The following is a 23,364-nucleotide window of genomic DNA, read 5'->3' as shown; positions in this document are numbered from 1 at the left end:
CCCTCCCCTCTGCTGGGATTTCGGCCCAGGTCCCCTCCAGGTGCGAGCCCCCCTTTAGTGGTTCCCCCCAGCCGGGGGCCCTGGGCGAGACGYGGCTCCAGAGCCGAGGGCGAAGGCAGCCCCCGGCCCGAGGGTCCCCGTGTCCCCACACCGCGGAGGCCGGGCGGGCGCTTGGGGTGGGGAGCAGAGGGCAAACCCGGTGGTGTCGCCCCGRGATGGGGGTGACAAGATTCGGTAACACCGAATCCCTCCGGCCGCTTGCCGGGGCCTGGCAGCGCTGGGGAAGCGAGGGCCCAGCCAGGTGGGCTGCGGGGATGCCCTATGGGGCAGCCCCAGCGTGCTGCAAACTTAAGTGTACAGGTCTGCAAGGGGCCCAGGCGAAGCTGGGTTGGCCAATTTATGGCCCACGAGCAGATCTCACCTGCTGGCACCATGGATCTAGTTTTCCCCCCAGCACATCTAACATCTTCCCTGTTATATGGCCAGCGGACAAAGGACTAGGTGGCCTCATCCAGTGATGTGCCTGTGGGTGAGAGCTGTACCTCAGGTCTGCCTGGCCCAGCCCACCCACAAGGGTCAGCACTGCCACACCAAACTGACTTGTCTTATTTTGCAGTTGTTGGATGCTTCCCTGAGTGTTCTTCTCCAAGCATAGCTTTGGGCAGATGGCGGAGGAGGTCATGTTTCTTTTCACAGGGGTCGCATACCACCACACTACTCCGGCACGGTTGGTGATCCCATTTGCAACTGCCTGGTCCAGGCCCTGGAGGCTGCAGTATCTGTCCCAGCATTGCCCACCCACCAGGACAGTCTTGGGGATGCCCCAGAAGAAAGGGAAGCGAAAAGCAGGCCAAGGGGGCGAGCCTGAGGCTGAGCCAGATGCCACAGAGTTGCCACGTTTGTCTCCAAAGAGGAGTAAGAAGGAGGCAGCCATGAAGAAGCTGGAGGAGGCAGTGCAGGAGGCCAGGCGGAAGGCAGCCCCATCTGTGCAGGAGTTCAAGTACAATAAAAAGCGGGTTCGTCTTATCTCACAAGGCTCTGACCTCAAAGACAACGCTAAGTGCATCCTCTACTGGATGTCCCGAGACCAGCGTGTGCAAGGTATGAACCAGCCTATCTAGGGGCTGGCAGAGGAGCTGGGAAACAAAGTGCTCAGGGGTGATGAAAGCCCTGTTCCCTCCCTGCAGGGAAGGGCTTTTCTYCAGAGCAGGACTTGTAATCAGTGGCTGGGGATGGAGAGTCCCCAAGGTTGCAGCCCTTCAGAACAGATGTGTAGCAGGGAGGGTTTGGGTAGAGACAACTGTAGTGCATGTTCCCTGCAGAGCTGTCCCAGCTTGGTTTTCTGTACGGTCCAGCCAGAAGGCTGAGCATTGGTGCCCCCCGGTAGCCTTTGGTGGTGGCACCGTAGGATCTCTGCTGAGCAGACTGGCAAGATTCTCGCTGCAAACACCCCTGAGTGCTTCCCCCTCCCTGCAGCCATTCATCACCCGTTTCCATCCAGTCCCTAAGAGATCCCATTGTCCAGCCTCACTTCCACAGCAGGGCCACGTCTGCCTGAGCCTGAGCTGATGGATAGAGACAAGGAAACTGAGGCTGGGGAGGCAGCCAAGGCCCCAGCTTAGTGAATCCCCGGATCAGCTGGGACTGGGACTGGGACTTAGCCGGGCAGAGCATCCCCCTAATACAGTCTGTGCTCTTTCTCCACAGATAACTGGGCTTTCCTCTATGCCCAGCGGCTGGCCCTCAAACAAGAGCTCCCTCTGCATGCCTGCTTCTGCCTGGTGCCCAAATTCCTGGATGCCACCATCCGCCATTATGGCTTCATGCTGAGAGGCCTGCAGGAGGTGGCTGAGGTACGGACCGTTGTGGGGATATCCACATGGGGAGGCCTTGTGTGATATGGCAGGGAAGGGGAAGGAGAAGCAGGATCGGTCCTTCAGCAGATCAGGGTGGGGACAGGTCTTCAGATGCCCAGACTTTGCCTTAGCCTTTTCCCCCTCATTGCAGGAGTGCACAGAGCTGAACATCCCCTTCCACTTGCTGCTGGGCTATGCCAAGGATGTGCTGCCCACATTCGTGGTGAGGCATGGCGTGGGTGGGGTGGTGACAGATTTCTGTCCCCTCCGCGTCCCCCAGCAGTGGGTGGAAGACGTCAGAGAGCGGTTGCCGGAGGATGTGCCGTTTGCACAGGTAGGTCCCTGTGCTCTGGGAGGGGAGCGGGCAGGTTGGGGAAAGTCCTGGCTGGTGAGATATGGAAGAAACTTACTTTCTGGATTTTCATGCCTGTGGAAGTGCACTGGAGTGACTTGAGGAGGGAGRGTGAGGACATCTGTCCTACGTCTTCCTGACCATCCCATTAACCTTCTGGGTGCTGTAGGAGTAGAGCCAGCCTTTTCAGTTCCCCTCCATGAAGCAGCTCTGATCACAGGCATTGCTGTCCCTTGCTTTGATGAGCAGAGAAAAGCAGCATCCAAGGGACATCTTCCCATTCCCTCTCCTATCAGTCCAGTCCTGTTGTCTGGCCCTGTATCCCCATGTTCATGCTCAAGCTTTAGCCAGACAAGTGGGAAATACCCCATTCTGTCAGAAAATGCACTGCAAGGGTCATCTGTGAGTCRTGTCATCAGGATCGTTTTTTTCTCCTGTTTATAGTCTCCTCCAYGGCTCTGTTTTCCAGGTTGATGCCCACAACATCGTGCCCTGCTGGGTCACCTCCCCCAAGCAGGAATACAGTGCCAGGACCATTCGGAGCAAGATCCACAGTCAGCTCCCAGAGTTCCTCACCGAGTTTCCTCCAGTCATTCAACACCCATATCCCCCCTCCACCCCAGCAGAGGTAAGAGGGAGCCACCCCTCCGCCCCCACTTGTGTCCACTCCCAGACAGTTTAACAGCTGCTTTGTGATCCTGGCAGGGGAATGGTGGGGTTTGAGGGGACAGTGACTTTCCTGAGGTCACACACAGGTGGTTTAGAGCTGAGGGCACCCCGGGAAAGGCAGGTTCCCACCCCATTCTACCAGGCAACAAGCAAGTGTCAGCTCTTCACTGGAGGCAGTTGTGCTGAGTGGATACTGGGCTAGTTAACAGAAGGCTGGCATGGGTTGGGGGCTTGCTGGTTGGGGCYGGTCCTGAGAGGACATCCAGGGAACATATTCAGGGCAGCCCTGGCTGAAGAGCATCAGCTTTTGGAGCTCAGCTCTCATACAGCAAATGTGCTCATGCTGCCTGGTTGCTGCCCAGCCCATTGCTTGGGAGGCCTGTTATTCCAGCTTGCAGGTGGACTGCACTGTGAAGGAGGTGGAGTGGGCAACTCCTGGCACCRCTGCAGGGCTGGCTGTGCTGCAGTCCTTCATTGCCGAGCGGCTGAAATCCTTTGGCTCCCACCGGAATGACCCCAACAAGGCAGCTCTCAGCAACCTTTCGCCATGGTTCCACTTTGGTGAGCTCCTCGGCTTCCCGCCCTGTGCGCAGGGCTGAGGGTAGAAGTGGAGACACTACGCAGCAGCAGGGCTGAGTGCAGCAGCTCAGCCTGGCAGCCTGACCTGTTCCCTCTCCCGGTCCCCAGGCCAGGTATCCACCCAGCGAGCCATCCTGCAGGTGCAGAAACACCACAGGAAGTACAAGGAGTCCGTGGACATCTTTGTGGAGGAGGCTGTGGTGCGGCGGGAGCTGGCTGACAACTTCTGCTACTACAACAAGAACTATGACAGTGTTCAAGGTAGCACACCAGGGCCAGATGGGGAACACTGGGGACTAGGCCACTACCCTGCTGTGGTCACCCCAAATTGGCAATCCTCCCTTTCTGCTAGGGGAGGAGCCATGGGGGCAGCAGCATGCCATCCTTCGATACCTTCTGGATGTAGAACAGGAGCTTGCTGATAGTTGTGAGAGAGATGCAGAAACCACCTCTTCCAGGGCTGCCTGTGGGGTTGGTGTCTCCAGTGCATGGTGCCCTCAGCAGCCCGTTTCCCCATCACTCTCTTGCAGCCCTGCAGGGAGCAGGTTGCTCAGTGTTGCTTCTGGTCTTTCTGCCTCGCAGGTGCCTACGACTGGGCGCAAACCACGCTGAAGCTCCATGCTAAAGACAAGAGGCCTTTTCTCTATGAGCTGCAGGAACTGGAGCAGGGGAACACGCATGACCTGCTCTGGAACGCTGCCCAGGTAGTGCCCCGCATCTTCCCRTCTCGGAATCCTGAGCAGCCTCCCTGAGACCTCACGCCCTACCAAACAGGCTGCAGCCGTGCTGTCTGCCTGGAACCCACATCAATCCAGCACTCCCAAAACTTGTGGGTGGGGATTTGACCTTCCAGCTGGGCATTGCTGTATTGCCATCTCTTCACCTGCTCCCAGGTGAGGAGGAGGAGAATGGTGTGAATGCACCCTGGAGCTGTTTGGGAAGGGTTAGGAGAGGCCACAGGGAGGGATGCCCACTGTGGTGATCAGAAGACACTTGTGGGGGCATGGCCCTTCCTGATCAGGCTGCCAGCACAGGCCTGGCCCTGTGGGTAGGTGGATGTTGCGCTCCAGCAGCGCCTTAGGGCCCCAGGTTTTCCCAAAGGGGAGAGGCAAACGGGCAAGGACCCACCCCTGCAGGCTGTTCCTCTCTCCACAGCTCCAAATGGTCCGGGAGGGCAAGATGCATGGCTTCCTGCGGATGTACTGGGCCAAGAAGATCCTGGAGTGGACCCGCTCCCCTGAGGAGGCCCTGCAGTTTGCCATCTACCTCAATGACCGCTACGAGCTGGACGGGAGGGACCCCAACGGCTATGTAGGCAAGCTGCAGAAGGGGGCATGGGGGGGGGGGGGGGGGTCTTACCTCTGATGACCAAGGAAGGGTGAGGAGAGCTCTCTGCAAAGAACTCAGCCCTTCTTCCCCTGCTCCAGCCCTATTTTCCTTTGCTCCCATGTCCCAGCTGCTCTCTGGCTACCCAGGCACCTCTGAGCGGCAGGGAGAGCTGACACTCTGTGTCTGCGTCCGGCAGGCTGCCTCTGGTCCATCTGCGGCGTGCATGACCAGGGCTGGGCAGAGCGGGCCGTGTTCGGGAAGATCCGCTACATGAACTACGCCGGCTGCAAGAGGAAGTTTGACGTGGTCCAGTTTGAGCGTCGCTACGCCCCCTGCAAGCTCAACAAGTGAACGGTACTGCAGTGCCCGGAATGCAGACAGGCTCACGGACCAAGCGTGCCTCACAATTGCTTGTGCTCCTCTGTCCTTGGGGCAGATGGTGCCTTTGCCAAGATGCTGGTTTATACCCTGCCCTCTGACCAGGGATTGCCCTGGGTGCTGGTGGAGGAGACACTGCAGAAAGCAGCAAGCGCCAGGGTGTTGCAGGTTTCTTTTCTCTGGCATCATTCCCCTGCTATAGCTACTGTGCTGGGGCAGCTATGTTAGAGCCTTCCTGGAGGCTGTGCAGGGCAGTTTAGCTGTCACAGCTTTACTCCTGTCTGTGAGATTCCATCCTCAGCCTGCCAGGATCTGTCGGAAAACTTCTTCAGCAACTGTGCTTGGGAATAAGCCGAAGTCTCCTTTGCTGCTGCTAACCACAGCTTAGCTTTTGGCTGAGCAAGGCCTTTCTGGGGACAAGCGCAAGAAACCCGGCTCCCCATGCCAGGCCTCCCAGCAGCTTCCCTGCCTGCCAGTCCTGGAGAAGCCCTGCTTCACCCCATGCAGAGCGAGTGCTGTGCAAGGCTTGCACGCACACCCTTATGCAGTGAGTCACTGGCCTTTTGTTTTAAACTTTACAGTCCTCATCTCCTGTGTCCGTGGTGTTTATGGAGAGACGTGTGGCGCTGCTAAGAGGGAGAGCCCTGCTGCATGGGGCAGGGATGCAGGCAGGGAAGGGGCAGCTGGACTCAGGCCAAGCCCATGCCACTGGGCTCCTTTGCCAGCAGTAAAGACAAGCTCAGAAAGGGGACGTTACAGAGCACCCCCTTATCCAGCAGCTCACTTCTCTTGCCAGCAGCCCCTGCTCCAGCAGGCAGTTTGCAAAGAGGTGCTACAGAGCGGATGGCTTCGTCAAGGGGTGGTGACAATAACCCCCTTCCAGCCATGGGGTCCCACACCCGGCTATGCATCACCAGTCATACAGGTTGTCCCCCCCCAACCCAGGGCAGCAAAGCTGGGGGAATCAGGGCTCCCCTGTGGCATCCTGTTGTCAGCTAATGCATCCCGCTCCCTCCTCCCTTCCTGCCCATGCAGCCACAGGCACTGCAGCATCAACCCTGGGAGGGGATGCCAACGGTTCGTCCCACCCAAAGTGATTTGCCACAACACCAACAGGCTTCTTGTTTATTAACTTAGTTTATTAGGGACGGCATTTTCGTTGCTATGCTGTGCAATAGTCCAGTGGGGAGGGCTCCAGTCAAATGCCAGGGGCAGCCCCTTGCTCTCTATTTACAAAGAGCTCACGTGCCTTGACAATTATTTCCAGTGTTACTCATAGCAGTCAGTGCTGTGCTGCTGTGGGAAAGGCAGCGGTGTTAGTGTTGTGCATAACCTTGCGCTGGAGACCGCCGCCAGGTTTCGAGTTCCGTGGTGCTTCCAGATAGAGCCCATGGCGGAGGGTGGAAAATACAAGTAAACCAAAATCCATTCACTCTTTTCTAAACATACTCAGTGCTTCTAGAAACAGTCGTGGGCAGTGTTTCGGCCAGTGTCCCATGACATTAAAGTGCTTCAAACAAAACAGCGTGGCGGAAGTTGCACTGCTCTGAGCCAGCTCCTAGGAGGGGGGATACCAGCTCAGACACATTCTGGGAGGGAGGCTGTCACAATCTTTGCTGAGCTGGACAGCAGCACGAGGGGGTCAGCACAGGAAGACAGCAGGCAAGAACTGAGGCATTGCTCTCCACTGGCAAGCTGGGACCAGCTTCCGGCAGCCCCGGGCTTGCAAAGTTCTAGCTGGTGAATGCCCACTGGCTGAAACAGAGAGTGAGCAGAAGAGCAGCTACTCCCCTGGAGAGAACAAGCAGGACAAAGGCAGGAAGAGGAAAAAAAAAAAACAGGCGAGCAGGTGGGGAACTAAACCACCTTTCACATGCTAGGCCCACTGGAGCTGGTATTTAGCAGAGCCTGGCTTTGCCAGGATGCCATGGAGCACCCAGCCTCTCTTCCCTTGGGTTAAGACACAAGGGCAGAGCTGGGGGTGACTTCCCCAGAGAGACCCCTGCCAGATCTGCAGCTTTTGGTGCAACTTCTCCAGGGAATATGCTGCGCCCATGAGTTATGACATAGAACAGACTCCACTGCAGCTACTGGCATCCCACCCTGGAGAGCTGCTGCCACTCACCTGGGCCCACATGGCTGCGTCCCTGCAAGATCTCAGCCTGATCTATCACACTAGGGCTCCGCAACCTTGAGCAGGGCAGCAAGGCAGAGATGCTGCTGTGAAACCGCCTGTCCCCCTCSAGTGAGGCTTGGGACGCCTGCTCCTCCGAGCACCTCTCGCTCAGCCAGGCTTCGCCTTCCACCTGCCCAGCAGCCAGCTCTCCACATCCCAGCTTCACCCCTACAATTCTGCCATCACTCAGCAGGGGCAGCCCACGAGATCACATCCAAGCCTCGAGCAAGGGCATGTGCTGTGAGAGCTATTGCCCATAAATGCCTTCTGCCACTGTATTGCCCCCCTGTCCCTCAGCACCCTTCTCGCACATACACAGGCCAAACTGTTCTTCCTAACACACGACAGCCAGACCAGGCAGGYGCTTCCCACCCATGCTAAGGTTTTGCTGGACACCCGCCTGCGTTCTTCCCTCCCATGCCATGAGACTAAGCATCCCCATGTTATGCAGAGACACCTCCTAAAGAGGCCACGCGGCCCACAATGCAGCGCTCACTGTGTGCTGCAGGGTCTGAACACCCAGAGAGTTGGTCATGGCAGGCCACCTCTGTGTTGGTGAGAGATCGACCCTTTCAATACCCTGTTCCCAAACCCCTTTCCCAAGTGCGCTCCCAWTGCAGGCAGGCAGCCTGGCCACCCTGCTCCACTGCAGTCAGGAAGCCTCAAGGCTCTGCCTGGGTCAGGCACCCCTTCCCCACAGGGAGCAGGATACCTGTGGGGAGAGGAGACACCTGGCAAACACCAGCACTGCTCAGGGACAAGCTGCAGGGAGCAGAAAAGCTCCGGAGTTTTTTATATCAGTGAGAGTCCCAAGCAGACTGCATGCCCCCTACAGAGGCCTTTCAAGCACCACCTGCCAGTGGAACAAACAGTTAAAAAGACAGTCGTATTAAAAAAATAAAACCAAATCCAGCAAATTAAAAAGAAACAACCTAAAAGAACAAATTGAGACAGAGGCTGGGGGGGGAGGCGACCAGAGGGGTGAAAAACAAACTTTGCACACATCCCAAACAATCCCAGGTACAAGATACCTGCACACCAGGCAGGTTCTCGTGCCACTGCCAGGGGTGAGGTCACATGTGACCCTTACAGAAGAAAGTGTTCCCCCAGGAGGACAGACTAGTAGTGTGGGAAGGAAGGAACATGCAGAGCAGTTGGGCACTAGATCCCATCACTGCACAGCTCGCTTGGGCGAGGATCCCCCCTTGCTTCACTTACTGCGCTCTCCTGCCACGCAAATCTGCCTCCACCGAAAGCCCAGCCACACTGTCCCCTTGTGCAGCCGCACTTCCCAGCTGCTCCCTGGGCAATGCGTCTCTGCAGCACACGCTGCGGTGCAAAGGGGAGAGAAAGCAGCCCCGTACAGACAGCATGGAGAGGCAAGACAGAAATCTGGCATTTTCACCACTGCACCTCCTCTGCTCGGATCTGGAGTGAAAGCAATTGGTCTCTGGCAAGTAAAGGCCCCCTGCCCACTCCCAAGCCAGATCTGAAGAAGGAAGCCATTAAATCCAGTTGCCCAAAAACCCAACCCCTCTCCACATACACACATACCAGCAGCAGGGCATGGGACGGAAGGAGTTGGAGAGCTGATCCCCCCTCCAGGGAGCAGACATGGCCAGAGCTTTTAGCATCCAGCTGATGAGCAGAAAGTGTCGACCCCATTGGAGACCCTGCCCAGGGAGGAGGGCACGGGGACTGGCAGCACTACCCTGCCTGGCCCAGCAGCACCCAAAGGCAAAGGGTGCAGAGAGGCACATTAGCAACTGCTTGGTAAAGGCCCATGTTCTGCCTGCAGGACAGACAGGAGCAGCTGCCTTTCCCCAAGCAAAGGCATCRGCGAGTGTAATTGGTACCTGGAGCAGACCAGATGATGGAAGATCCCCCTTCCCCAGCTCAGCACTGCTGCATAGGGGAAGACAGATCCCTTTCAGACAGGGCTCCAGGCACCCAGCAAGCCCTCCCACTGGTCCTCCTTATCGCGAGTCCATTTGGCTCAGAGTCCGCTCAGTCTGTGGTGACCAAGGCCACAGGCATAAATAAATCCACTATTTGCTCCTCCGTTGTGACATGCTCATGTGGCTGCCACCGCCTCCTGCTGCTCCAGCTCATCTTCATAATCTGAGACATAGGACTCCATGCTCTGCTTGGCCAGCAGCTCTCTCCGGGCTTGGAGTCGCTCACAGCGGGGGCAGTGGGAGGATTTGAAGCAGGACTTGTGGTAGCAGGCTTTGCATTCTGCGGGAGAAGAGAAGGAGAGTGTGGCTGACAGCTGAGGGATGGCACATGCCTGATGCAGACTGCCTGGCTCCCTATACTCTGCAAATGGGTGCTCCAGACTGGTCCAGGAGGACATTTGAAACAAGAGCCATGGCAGAACAAACACTAGAAGTGCAGGGGTCTGGCACGGTTCTGGAAGCAGCAAGAAGCCACATCACAGTGTCCCTGCATTGGCTAGAAAAGCCTTCTGGGCATACACATGAGGTATTTTGCTCCTCACAAGGTCCCTCCACAAGCTTTCCCGACTCTCCAAGGAAACAGTGACCCTGCCCAGACTTTTCCCTGGCACTGCACTTGCCAAATCAAGGCTTGCACTTTGTAGGAGTCATTTCAAGGCACTTCAGGATTTGGTCCCAAGATGTAGAGAAACGCTTGGCCGTTAGCACTGGCATTACAAAGGATCACTCCTTTGTAGGAGGCCTGGGGATTTCTTTGCAAGCAGGATGGGCCAGAGAAAAAGCTTCCAGGACCCTAACTAACTGGACTTTGTGTTGGCACTACAAGGCCTACAACAGCCATCCAAACTGGGGCAGGGAAGCCATGTCCAAATTGCAGCCTGTCCCATAACCACAGCAGAAGGGAAGTGAAGGCTCCCAGGACACCTGTCTGCTGCAGTCACAACCYCGACCCTGCAGTGACTGACATCACGTGCTTCACTGCAGGGCAGAGCTGTTACCCTGAAGGCTGCAGTTGGGGCAGGCAGCACACTGCGCAGTCAGGAAGGCAGCTACGCACTCCACCATACCAGCAGCTCTGGCCAAACACCATTATAATGCTGATCTGCTGGTGTTATAAAGCAGTGCAGAGAAACACGCCATGCACAGAAGCACCTGGTCTGGCTGGGTCCATCTTTGGCTCAGCACCTCGTGCTAGCACCAATGCCATTCGAAAACAAAGCAGGAGATATCACCAGCCCAGGGGTCTGTCCCCTCCCTGTTTCTCCCCAGCATCTCACCTTCGCATGTCCTGCACTTGTTGAGCTCAAAGGGGAAGATGATGTCGTCCTCATTTTGGCAGAACTCACAGATGAAGCCTTTGGCTTGGCACAGCTAGAAGGAGAAAAGGTGAGGAAGAACTGGCCAGATGCTCATCTCCCTGGCAAACCAAGTGGGAAGCAGAGAGGAGCTAGACAGTAGGACACGGTGCCCTGCTCTACCCAAGCAGGACTGTCCCTCCCCAGCACTGAGCACAGCAAGACAGAATCAGCATGCGTTGGGGGACACAGTCAAACCAGGGTAAGAAACAACCTGCACATGCAAGGTGGCAACTTTGTGGAACAGGCAGGGGCTGCTATCAGCTAACTCGATTAATTCTGCGGTTGCCCTGCTAGTCAAAGGCTTCCCCACTGGTTATTTATGCAGCAAAGCCCACTCTAAAGGGTGCTCCAGAGGATGCTGAGCTGTGTGGAAGGCAGGTTAGGAGGCCTTACCATGCACTTCTGAACGTGCAGGCTGCCTGCCTTCAGGAGCTCTGTCAAACGAGGCATCAAGTCTCCCTTCTTTGTTGCGCTGAGGTCGCTCAGGGAGTAGAGGTGCAAATCCTCCGTCAAGTGTCCAGGCACCGCATCAAAGGAGTCTAGGAGGCTGTGAGGACAGAGAAGCCAGACCTCAGAGTGAAGAGACTCCACTAACTCAGTCCTCTCTCTTCACTGCTTCTGCTTTGTCTCTCACTCCACCCACCTCCTCACTCACTGCTCATTCCTCCCCATCCCCGGCTGCTGCAGCACAATTGTCCCACAACATCAGAGAGGAGCTGAGAGCCACTTGCTTTGGAGGACCTGGCAGCTGGCAGCAAGCAGCAGGGACAGAACAGTTAACATTTTAGTCTGCMAGGTCAGAGTGAGCTGGAGAGGCATAGGAGGGGCACAAACAGGGCCAGCTCTGGACACTGCCTTGTCCTGAGCCTTCAGATACTCTCTACCCATCGTCACATATCCCAGCTGGTTTCAGTGGCTTGTGTTTTCTTCCAAAGGGAAGAATCAGGCTTGTTGCTCTGGGTTTGCAGCTGGGGTATCTTAAGTTATCCAGCCACTTGCGGTGGGACCCTGGAATGAGCCCAGCCCTCCTCAGTCCCAGGAATGGTAGGTACAGAACAGGTATCACACTGAAGGAGGCCTTTAGGAAGTGAGGGGTGCCAACAGGACCCTGAATCAGCTCCCTTCCAGTCACTGCAGCTGCAGTTGATGAAGTGGGACCCAGTGCACTCCTCAGTCCCCTGGACTGGGCTTCACCAGTGCTCACAGCCCCCCTGGAGCTCTAGCACTTCAATAATGTTAGAGGCCAGAGACAGGAAAAATCTCAGAGGTCACAGAGATGTTGAGATAGACTTTGAAAGACCCTATTTACCCACAGTCTGCACAGATCCCCATTGCAAATTGCCATGGGACAGACACAGGACAGCAAAACAGCTTAAACTTGTATCCTGGGACTCACTCTTTAGCCAGTCGGCAGGTCTTAAACATGTTCTTCATATGTAAGAGCTGGACTCGCAGCAGCTGGTAAGGAAGATGGGACACAAAACTGGTAAACAGAGCATAGGCCTTAACTAAACGTGTGCTCCACTTCATGCTCTAGTGAGATGACTGCTGCTGTTCCTCATCTGTAGTTTCCCAGTATGGAAGTGTTTACACCAGGCTGGATAAAGTGAGTACGACAAACCATCCCCATGCTCCAGGGAGTAAACCAAGGYCCAGCTGGACACCAGACAAATTCCTTCCCACTCTACATTACTGTACAGGGAGCAAGATGTAAATGGAAACACACAGTGCATAGGTTTTCAAGCCTCAAAAACTGAAATATCTGCCTCTCCTCAGCTTCTCCAGAAGGTGATTTACAATTGGAGATAGACCAGATGGAGATGCCAAGACAGACTACTTCCACCTCTGCCACTCATTTGCTGTTTGATGCTGGACAAAGTCACTCTCTCACGTTCCCCCATGCTACCTGGCTCCTTTTACCAAGCTCTGAGATCTCAGAGAAAAGTCCACTACAGAAACAGCAGTTAGGAGGACTCGCTAACAAAACCAGAGCAGTGAACAGAGCCACCCACCCCACCCCAAACCCGACTACCTTTCTCAGGAACGTACATGAAAGTGCCTTACCCACACTTGGTTGAGAGACTTCACCTTCCGGTACAGGGCAGCATTGATATCCTGCACGTTGAAGAGTGGGTCACTCCAGATCTTGCTCAGCAGGTCTTTGGAGAAGTTGCTCACGTAATACTTGCTGAAGTCCCACTTGCGCAGGATGCGGCTGGGGATGACTGTCTGGGCATTCTCATGGCAGCACTGGCAGAAATATTTCCCCAGGTATTCACAGTACCGCAGCCGCTTGATGTAATCTGGCCAAGCCAGAGGAGATGATAGAAAAAATCAGTTGAAGTGTAGGCAGGCTCTGCCTAGCCACACATCGGACTCCAGTGTTGCTCAGAGTTTCCAACAGGCAAGACAGCCTTGCCAGTCCCTCCTCCAGCCTTAGACCACTCACCACTGGAGTCTGCAAGTGCCTCCACAGACTGTCAAAAAGTCTCCGGGCCTACAACCTGCCTGTTGGTCACATGCAGCCAAATCTACCTACACAGTTAGGAAAGGCAGCTGCTTCAAAGAGCTCTGCAGTTGTACCCACAGCAGATGAGCACTGCAACAGTACAGTGCTGCGGATGGCCCATCAGCCAAACTAGCTGGGAGTTTCAGGGAGACCCATGAAAACTGTGACCCAAACTTGCAGATACAGCCACTGTAGACCCACTAGTCTACCAGACAATACTTTACAAGACCCCAGGAGGGGGCTCCTCTGTGGATGGTACATGCTGACCTGCAGGCAGAGCTGGGAAAGGCCTGAGAAATGATAGTGGGGTAGAACATACCATTTTCCCAGTGACCTTATGCTGAGCTCTGCCATGATCCACCCACCCTGTGTTTTCCAACTTGTTTGTAGGTTATTCCCCACTTTCCAGCTATGGGTCAGGGTCCGAGCACTCACCAGGATCAGTCCGGATGCCACAGCCAGCACACCGGTAATTCTGCTTGGCCACAGCCACCTTCCTCCTGCCCAGAGACAAGAGAAGACACACAAGTCCAGCACTGATAGCAGCTGGCACCAGAGGATAGCCATTGGCACAGCTCTGGCTGGCAGAGGCAGCCATACCCTTTGCCACTCAAGCGTAGAAAATACTTCAACAGAGGGAAAAGCCCTTGTTGTGCCCCAGTGCACACCAAAGGCATGGCTGCAAACACTGGCTCTGTCTTGCAGCAACAGCTGCCAGAGGTGACTGAACGCAGATTCGTCAGGCTAAGAGCAGAGAGCAGCCCCACATGCTAAGCGGGAAGGAGAAAACAATCAGCTTTGGTGTTGATGGGAAAGGGCAGGTACCCGGAGAGCCCTCTGCCATGAAGGTCCTTACGTTGGGGCTGGGTGAATGTTGAAGATGATCTGTGGTCGCGGCGGGGCCCACTCCAGGTTTCCACGCACACGAATCCTCAGCTTGTAGATGTCAGCGTGTTCTCCGTCATCAGGAGAGATGGGCAGAGAGTCGGGGATAGGCAGGAGCTGGGAGAAGCAGGCAAGAGGGTCAGATCCCTGCCTGGCACCACAAAGGCAATGCAACAGGGTGGCTTAACAGGCGTCTACAACCACAGGTCTCTGGAAAACAGCCTGGCACCCATTGCCCACACCTGCCCCAAAACTAGGCTGCCCCAGCTGAATGCGGGGGCTGCAGAAAGGATTTCCCTGGGAATGCGAGTACTCTGCTGTAGGAGACTCTAGTGGCAGAGCCCAGTTGTGCTGCACCCGTCTCCACAGGGGCTCTTCAAGGCATTTTCACCCCCTTCCTACTCTCCAGGCAGCCCAGGGAGCTGGGCAAGTCTCCCCATGCTTCCCAGGCAAAGCTGGTCTCCCATCTCACTAGGCTGTGATGCTCCAGCCCTGCAGGGTGTGAGCAGGTCATAGACAGGCAAAAGAGTTTGGCAGAGAGCTCAGCACCAAGCAGGATGGAAGACACTGATGCTAAATGTGGTGCCCTTAAAGGGCAGGCTACTCCAGAGGGATCTGAGCATGTCCTCAGTGTGTTTAGGGCCAAGGGAGGAAGAGATGCAGCCACAGTAATAACTGAGGGATGGCATGTCTTGCAGTCCCAAGTCAGGGCACTGCAAACAGAACTGCACCCCTGGTAAATCCATGTCCCAGACTGACACCGAAGCTCATCACTGACAAGCCACTCTGCTAGCAGTGGCACACCAAGACTCCCTTGCTAACCTCCCAGCAGTGACAGTGGCATCCCCCCAGAAGGGAAGAGACCACAGTCCCTGCCACAGCACTGCACAGAGCCCCCTTTGTCCTGGTGCAGATCAGGCCCCACAAAAGGCAGAAGGAGCTGAGCTAGAGCAGCAACTGAGACCAAGTCCTTTAGACCCCTGGGACAGCACACATCAACAAGCAACCTGGGCTTACAGGAGATGAAACACAGCAACCTCTGCTAGGAAACCACACGGAGGAGGGTCTGAGCACAAGATGGGCACATTCTGCCATGATGCCAATGTTATTGCCTACAAACATTAGTAGGAAAAGGCCAAGGCGCTGCTCCCCAGCAGGACATGGCTGCAAAACACCAGAAGAGAACATGCTCCAAGCGGCTCAGAGAACAAGTCTCATCTGTAGGGCTGGGTTAGGTGACTCTAAGGAAGCTCTCAACACCACTAGAAACACCTCCTGTTTTTTAAGCAGTTCTTCAGCTCTTAGCTCTTTTCTCTGGTGCCCAAAGGAGACTCAGCCACACCCCATTGCACCCTGACAGCTTGTTTCCAACATTGGTGCCTCAATAAAGGAACTATTTGGCATACTGGCAGCATGTTTACTTGAGAGAGGCCCCAGATCAGCGTACTGCCATCGGCAGGGCTCTGAGCAGGCACAGCAGGGATGGCATGCAGGGTCTAGGAGTGGTCTGGGCTCTCCTGGAGGTTTGCACTGACTGGCAAAGCTCCCTTTTGCCTTCACAGCCAGTCTCAGCAGAGGAGAGGAACTGGTGTTAGGCACCACCTGCAGAGACTCCTGCTTTCAAACTGCCCTCTGCACCAGAGGGGAACATGCTTACGGTACCCAGCTGGGCACTGCTCAGTTGAGACTGTTAATGCACACTATGGTCCATGCATGCTCCCTCCAGGCATGCTGTACACTCCCAACCTACCAGCAGGAGCTTTCTGGAAAGCTGCCTTTCTTATACCAGCCAGGACACCTAAAGAGCTTTTTTAGAGACCATCCCAGGCCCTGAAAACCAACAGCAAATAACCCATCAAGATGCTCTGCAAGAGTGGCCAGTGAGCAGCTGTTGCAGGCTGAGCCACTGCCCCAGCTCTACCCCACACAGAGCTGCTGTCGTTCCCAGATTGCGTCCTCTGCCCTTGCAGCCGTCCTGGCTACCACCTGCTGTACAAGGCGCCACACAGCAACAGTGCCACAGGCCAAGGCCACAGCTCAGGCGAACACAAACAGCCAGAGCAAAACCCATCCTTCCCTTCTCCAGCTCCACAAAGGGATCATCAGGACTAGCAAAGCCCCCGGGCAGCGGACACAAAGCGGGTGCAAAGCCAGGGGTTCAGGATAGAATGATCAAACGTAATCAGTGACTCAGGATTTCTAGAGTGCAGTGGGAGCTCTGCATTGTATGCTTCTCCTTCCAGTGTGCTTCACTGCCATCTCATTTCTGTCCTGGCACCTCCAGACAGCGTCCCCGTGTCTTTGTGGAACTGTCCCAGTGACTCTGACACCTTCTGCATGTACACACACACACACACACACACACTTACCTTCTGGGGGGCATCGTGCTCCGGGACCAGCCATTCCAGTTCGGAGGCAGCTGGAAGCTGCATGCCTTCAAACTGCTTCAGCAAACCCATGGCCACGGCCTCTGCTGAGTTCGAATTGAGGAAGGAGTGGGATCTAGAGAATGAAGGAGACAGTTAGTACCAGGCATCTCAGAGTTATGCCCTCTTCACAAACACACCTGTTTATTTAGAAAGCAACTTTTAGCAACTGTTTAGAAAGGCAAGCACAAGAATATCTCACCTAACAAAACCTGTGCCCTGTTTGCAGGGGAAGCCACAAAGCGAGAGCCAGTGTCTGATTGAGACAGGAGTAACTGCTCTCACAGTACTAATCTACCTGAGAAGTTACCAAGCAGAAACAAAGCTTTTCACCTCACCCAACATGCAGAGCATCTCCGCATCCCAAAGGGATCCTGTTTTCAGAGCATTAACACAGCAGCTATGCTTAAAATGGTTTGTGATTTACCTGCCCACAACTCCCACCTCTCCAAACTGGGGCAGTGCCAGGAAAGGACTGAGTGCTTAATGTTTAAGCTGTTGTTGCACTGTACAGGGAATTGGGGAGCATTGCCATGTCTCAGCAGTTCCACCTCTGGGTCACGGCACAGCAGCAAGGGTTGGAGAGAAGGTGGCAGCATCACACAGGCAAACAGGGCRTCTAAGCTGAGAGAGGGGAAGGTAGGGGAAGCTCAGACCTCAGCAGCAAGCCAGAAGCAAGTCTGGCTGCTCCAAATCATGCCAGCTCCTCTCCCCAGCCTCTTACCTACTAGGAGGTACTGGGATCTCTCCTCACCAGCCCACATCATATCTACCTCATGCCCAAGTAGCATGCAACTAATCCTGATCATCCCAGGTGCTGCTTCCCAAATTCAAGACTAGGACGCAGCTGTGTCCCACTCCTAAGGAAGTGTGGGGAGGGAGGGAGACAGGGATGCCCACTCCAAGGTGAAACAGCAGCAGATGTGTTTGGAAGAACAGATTTAGGCAGGAAGGGGAACTTGGTACCAAGATGTCTCACAACGAGTCGAAGACATACATGGACTCCGAGGACCGAAAGGACTTCCTGCTGGAGGCTGGGTTCCTCTTGATGTCTGCATCTGAATCACAAAGAGGTACAAGGTGGAGAAGGCAGGGCAGGGCAGGGGAATACACTCACTTCCAGCCAAAGCTTCACTTTAAAACTCATCAAGCTGTTTAGAAACACGTAAACTACAGCATCAACTTCTACCAGTGACAAGGAGCAGCAAGGAGGGGTGCAATCTAACCAGTCACCTGTTGGAGTTGCAAGGGAAGGACACGTGGGGATGCTGTGAAAACACAGTGGGCCTAGGGTTGGGTGATGACAAGTGATTGTTGGTACAAGTCGCACGCCAAGTCCTAGAGGTTATATGGCCTGAAAAAGTACACACACACAGAGTTGGAGCTAGGAGAGCATGACGGCAGGGTTAGCAACAATATTTAGTATGCAGGGGATTAGCAATGGGATGCAGAACACTTCTCACTACTTAACCGCAACCTCTAAGATAAAACCGTGGCCATGCCACGGCTCATCAGCAACCCACCAGCCCTCTGCAGAGACCCATCACACCCTCCCTAGGAGGGAGGGTCCAATTTAAGCTATTGTGTGGTCCTGTTCTCCACCCATCCATCGGCTCCCCAACAGCCCAGGGCTGCACCACTCCTCCAGCCACATACTCCTCCTTGGTGTTGGCCTCAGGTACCACAGCAGTTTCCAAGCGCTACCTTCATCACTCATCTGTCACTCTGGCAGGTTTCTCCATTAAACCCTGACAGGGAATTCATCTGAGTGGTAGAGGAACCCTGGGACAGGACACACTTTCAGCAGTACAAAGCAGACAGCAGCAGATGGAAAGAAACCCTGTTTCATTAYAGACAAAATCCCAGAAAAAGGGAGGAAGGGATGTGAGGGGAAAGGACTCTAGGTCAAGGCAGGAAAGAGGCCAGTGACACAACCCCAGGCCCAGCAGGTCCCCTTCCTCGTATCCCTGGGAGCTCTGGGAATGGGATCTGCAGCAACAACACTTAACACAGGCTTGCCACAAGCAGCTGCTCTCCTGACCCAGCTGCTCAGCATGCGGCACGGGGAGGCACAGCTCTAGGGTCACGCTGCTCATCTAACCCAAGCAGGTTGGCTACGTGGACCCACACGGTGCCCATCCATTCGTGGCCTGGCATCAAGCGCACACCAAGGTCCACAGGATCGCAGCCCAGCCCCGCAGAGAGAGCCAACACCCCGAGCTGTCAGGGAGAGCGGGGCTGCCCCCTGGGGCTGCCCTGGCACAAAGAGGAGTGGGACTTCCAAAAGGAGCAGAGAAGAGTACTCTGCAGGTGTGAATGACAAGGACCCTGCCTTCAAATGCTCCTGAYTTCAGAAAGGGAAAAGATATGCAAAGAACCACGGTAACCTTCACAGTCCCTCCAATAAATTCACAGCCTCATGCCAGTAGCGTCCAGCACGGACACTTAACCCACCTTGTTTGACATCCATTGCTAAAATCAGGCACATGAAAGCATCCCAATGCTAAGCAATCCACATATTTATATCACACAGATTTCTAGATGCAGGAAACAGGGAACTCAGCAAACATAGCCTCCCAACTACGTACAACACTGGACAGACATATCTGCCATGCTCTGTTGCCTTCAGCTCTGTGCATAAAGGCGCTGCATGGTCCTAGACTACAACAAACTCAGGCAAACGGTAGAGCACACACAGTACAGGATGGGCCAAGCATTACAGGTGGGGCCTTGGGCAGAGCCTGCCATCATCTCAGAGACGGGAAAGGGAGCTAGATCTGATCCTAGCCTCCCTCAGGAGCTAGCACTGGCATCATGCCACCACTCCTTCCCCAACCTCAACTGCAGACATGAAACCCTGGCATTAAACCCATAGGCCTTGTAAACACAGGACAGAGCAGGGCTGACAGCTCCATGTGCCATTATGTCCAGCAGGAGCAACACGCTGACACTGAATGTCTGACAGGATGGATCAGCAGCACCAGCCAAGTGAAACCTGGCTGCACATGACCCCAATGTGCAGGGCTCCACTGTGAACAAAATGCCTGCACCCTGTCTGCTCTCCCTGCTCTTTCTTCCAGAACTTCTTTGGGAAGGATTCTTCCCTAAGGCAAGTCTGAACAGGATGGGAAGGGTTGGCCATGGCTCAGACCAGAGTTAGAGCACCCCAGCTCCAGAGTTGAGCAGGGTAACTCTCCCCAACACACCAGCTGGAGCTTTGGTCCTGCATTAGCCCTGCCTGATGGGTGAAAGCTGACAAGAGCAAGGCTCCTTCTCTCCTTGCTCTCTCCCTGTCTTGCATATGATCAGAGAAGCAATCATTTATACTGGGAGCTGCAGGGCAGCTCCACTCAAAGCCATAACACTGGAGAGGGACGGACTCTCTGGGATGGAGACCTGGTCCCACGTCATAAAGGGACTGTGCCTTCACCCAGCCCAGGCTCTACCTTCAGCAGCTACAGAGCTGCAACGCTGCACCATTGCCCTGCTGAGCCTGACCCCAGGCAAGGCAGGTTACCACTACAGTGGGCATGCTTGATATATCCAAAATATTGTACAGAAAACACGCCTCAGGGATGGTGCCCACAGCAGAGTTGCTCTAGCTCGTCTCTGCTCTCCTGCATCATATCACCCTTCCACGGCTTTTCCCACTGTTACTTGCATAATGTTGTTCATGGTTCCCAAATCAGGCATACCAGAGGTAACAAGGAGCTGGTCTACATGCATAGAGTAGTGAGGGAGAATAGCAGAAACACCCTCACTAGTGGCTTGAGCCAGGGTCTGGCAGTGAATTTCAGTGATTTTCTGTCTGATCTGAAGCTGACCTGCTGATGCAGCATGAACTCAACACCTCAGATGCCTGTACACAGATCCAGGCCTTTGCTCTCCCTGTGATACCCAGAGGGGACACACTGAAAAGTGTGCACGTGCGCACGCACACACACACTTTGCACACAGACGCGCGCGTGCCGCAAGGGAGCGCTGCGGGGTACTACCTGAGAACAAGGAAGCCATTGACACTGAGAGGCCGTTCTTGGACATTTGAATCAGGTTAGATCCATCGTTACCATCTGTATAACACGGTGATGACAAAACAATTCACTTCAGTGCTTTGGCCAGGCCAAAGAGAAAGGGCATAACACAAGAGCAGCACTAACATGAGAGAAGCCTAGAACTGAATTCACACACCCCTCCACAGACTTCAAAACTGAGCCCAAAATCTAGCCCTCAGGGACTAAAATAAGGTCAGCAGTCAGAACAGGAAGATCGAGAATTTATAGCTGGAGACTGGACTGCACTGTCTTCTCTTACCGTATTTTATAGTCGGCCTGATGGAAGTATTGCTGAGAAATGAGTCATCCAGCCTGGAGGATGAACCAGGCTTTGAAGGAAAGGGACACCCAGGGACTCATACAACTCTCCTGCAGGCAATAAGCTCGGCTACTCAAGCTGTCAGGAGCAGAGCTCACAGGTATTACAGGTCAGGATGTGACCAGCATCCACTGCTCCCACCCAAGAGAAAAGTGTTAAAAACTATGACTTCTGCCTGGGCAGGAGAAGAGCAGGACTCTCCCATCTCTCTCTTCTAAACCTGTGACGCTAGCTCCGTGGACCTGGCAAGTGAAACAGGAATCACCTACAAGCTAGAGGCGCTGTACACTAAAGGATTACAGATTTCAAAGGCAAGTCATGCCACCACATGAGGGGAACTGATCGCTCTGCTCATGCTCAGAATTCAGCCATCTGCTTGGAAAAAGCCATCTTGAAGGCCAAGGGACATGCTCTTCTTCAGTGTGACTGACCTCAACACAATCACACCCAGGAGAAGTCTGGTTCTAAGGAAGCACCTAACATAGCCATTCCCTCTTACCTTGGATCTCATACTCTTCCACATCCTCTGCAGAGCCTGAATCAGACAGTCGCATGGAGCCATGGGAGCTGAACTGGGACTCACTGTCTGTCGCCACAAGGCCTGGGAAACAAAGGAAACGCAACACAGCCAGGCCATCAGTGGAAGCAGTCTGAACAGGTCACTGACAGCTAAGGGAGAAGATGACACCCAAAGGGGACCAGGGCAAGGAGGGACAGATATTAAGGGTGGAAAATATTATGGGTTCCTGGTGAAAAGGCATTCCACAACTCAATGCCACCATGGCGCAAGTGTTACTAGTGTATAGCATCAGTCCCATTATGGTCTTCCAACAGTAGCAGAGTTTTGCAAATCTCTGCAGCACCCTGGTAACAATGTGGTTATTTCCCACGAACAGATGGGAAGACAGGATGCTGTAAGGACAGGCAATGGGCAGAAAACCCACATCCCACCAGTTGATGAGCCCAAAAGACATCACCCACTGTCTGAGCCCATCTGGCAGGTAGGGAACAGGTGCTTGGTACGGATCTGCTGGCGCCGAATGCGAATCTTTTGTTTAAGCTCCTGGATCTCCTTGTCGCTGTCTTCCTCCTCCTCCTCCAGCTGCCGGTTCATCATGTTGCATTTCATCAGCTCAATGGCAGCAATCAGTGACTCTGAGATACTGAAGTGGGCATTCTCCTGTGAGGCAAGAGCAAAAGCATTCAGGGCTGTATCACAGGGAGCCTGGGGACTCTTGGGTGAACACTGTCCCCTATCTGTGTCAGGAAGCAGCTGAATATTCCTCAAGAGTGATAAAAGGACCTTGATCCCTGCTGATGCTACGAAACCTGACTCTCCTATGAGGACCTAGAAACTCAAGCCTTCTTGGGCACCAGAATTCTTGCAAAACACAGAACAACCTACAAAAACGATGTGCAACGCACCCACTCTGGGGGTGTCCCTAAGAAGCCCTAACATCTTGCAAAGCTGCCATGTATATGCTATACGGGCAGATCCTGACTGCCAGACACCAATGAGCAACTCTGACCATAGATTCAAAATAGAAGTTCTGTGCATAGCTCTACAGCAAGAAATACTGTGGGATTATCTTCCCTAGGGAGGAAAGAATCACTGAATCTGAAGTAAAAATACATTCTCCCATACATACAGGCTGCTACTGCCTTCCTCACCTTCTCCAGGTCTGCACAGCTGCCAAAGTCCTGTTCAGAGAGATAGCTGATGAGGGACTGCCCTTCTGAAGGTCTTCTGAACATCCCTTCCCCCGAACTCAGGTACTGGCCAGAGTCTAGAAAAGCAAAAGACAAGCACATGAGGGAGGGACTTGGAAATCCACTGCTGAAAGCACTGGGAAACAGCCCGCGCTCTGCACTAAAACACCATCAAGCCCACATGGCCAACAAGATGATCTCTTGTTTCTCCATGACTCTGACACAAGAAGGCAGCAATATTAGAGCAACGAACAATATGGCTGCAAGCCTCCTCAGGGCAGGGGCCAAGTCTGGCCTGGAGAACAAGGACACCTTGATCTCATACGGCCCTAAGTAGCACCCATCCCAAAGGGATCAGCAGAGAAAAACCCAGAAACTACTTGATCAGTATCAACGCTGCTGGACCCACGCTGGCTACTGCAAAGCCCACATCTCCAGTATTCGGGAGTATCCAAATACTAGCATATCTGGAGATCTTCATTAATTGAAGTACAGAGCCAGACAGACCTTCTGACTGCTATCTCCACACAAACAAGCCCTCCCAGAGCCCAGCTAGCTCACCATGGAGCCAGCTCCTGTGTGCCTGTATGCAACAAGCAGGTGCCAGAAGCTGAAGAAACTGCAGCAGATGGAGGAGTCTCGCCACAAGCAAATGTCCCCACTGGGGCTCACCGTACTCACCATACTCCATGTAGAGGGAGCTGGGTGTGCTCACTTCACTGCTCTGGGTGGAACCAGAGATGGGCCCTCTTACTCCGCCTGTGTCACCATGGGACTCTGTAAGGGATGACAACACCACGCACACATC

General features: G+C 54.4%; 3 protein-coding genes across 16 annotated transcripts in view; 1 reads left to right on the top strand and 2 right to left on the bottom strand.

Moving 5' to 3' along the window:
* Nucleotides 1-466, bottom strand: part of LOC112968576 (cell wall protein DAN4-like) — an 8,078-nt gene extending 7,612 nt beyond the window's left edge. The window contains exon 1 of the mRNA XM_026071007.1: nt 422-466. Within this exon, the coding sequence (XP_025926792.1) occupies nt 422-466 (45 nt within the window). The remainder of the gene's footprint in view (nt 1-421) is intronic.
* Nucleotides 467-617: 151 nt separating this feature from the next.
* On the top strand, nt 618-5,905 carry LOC112968505 (deoxyribodipyrimidine photo-lyase-like). The gene is made up of 9 exons (XM_026070872.1): nt 618-1,101; nt 1,708-1,853; nt 2,008-2,190; nt 2,678-2,836; nt 3,240-3,438; nt 3,565-3,717; nt 4,039-4,160; nt 4,612-4,771; nt 4,982-5,905. Exons 1-9 carry the CDS (start codon nt 666-668, stop codon nt 5,134-5,136), a joined length of 1,713 nt encoding a protein of 570 aa, XP_025926657.1. The 5' UTR covers nt 618-665; the 3' UTR covers nt 5,137-5,905.
* A 376-nt stretch (nt 5,906-6,281) lies between these two features.
* RUBCN (RUN and cysteine rich domain containing beclin 1 interacting protein) overlaps nt 6,282-23,364 on the bottom strand; it is a 36,128-nt gene continuing 19,045 nt past the window's right edge. For 6 of the 14 annotated variants that reach the window (XM_026070847.1, XM_026070843.1, XM_026070845.1 and 3 more), the window contains 14 exons: nt 23,238-23,333; nt 22,518-22,633; nt 21,828-22,026; nt 21,346-21,447; nt 20,471-20,545; nt 17,455-17,533; nt 16,419-16,551; nt 14,021-14,166; nt 13,600-13,664; nt 12,720-12,958; nt 12,052-12,113; nt 11,049-11,202; nt 10,575-10,668; nt 6,282-9,577 (listed from right to left, as the gene is read on the bottom strand). In XM_026070847.1, coding sequence (XP_025926632.1) covers nt 9,414-9,577; nt 10,575-10,668; nt 11,049-11,202; nt 12,052-12,113; nt 12,720-12,958; nt 13,600-13,664; nt 14,021-14,166; nt 16,419-16,551; nt 17,455-17,533; nt 20,471-20,545; nt 21,346-21,447; nt 21,828-22,026; nt 22,518-22,633; nt 23,238-23,333 — 1,724 coding nt within the window. In that variant the 3' untranslated portion in view covers nt 6,282-9,413. The remainder of the gene's footprint in view (nt 9,578-10,574; nt 10,669-11,048; nt 11,203-12,051; nt 12,114-12,719; nt 12,959-13,599; nt 13,665-14,020; nt 14,167-16,418; nt 16,552-17,454; nt 17,534-20,470; nt 20,546-21,345; nt 21,448-21,827; nt 22,027-22,517; nt 22,634-23,237; nt 23,334-23,364) is intronic. The other 8 variants (XM_026070850.1, XM_026070855.1, XM_026070851.1 and 5 more) reach the window with 3 other exon arrangements.

The sequence above is a fragment of the Apteryx rowi genome, unplaced genomic scaffold, assembly GCF_003343035.1.
Source record: "Apteryx rowi isolate R43461 unplaced genomic scaffold, aptRow1 scaffold_32, whole genome shotgun sequence".
Lineage (NCBI taxonomy): Eukaryota > Metazoa > Chordata > Aves > Apterygiformes > Apterygidae > Apteryx > Apteryx rowi.
This window is presented reverse-complemented; position numbering and strand designations above follow the sequence as displayed.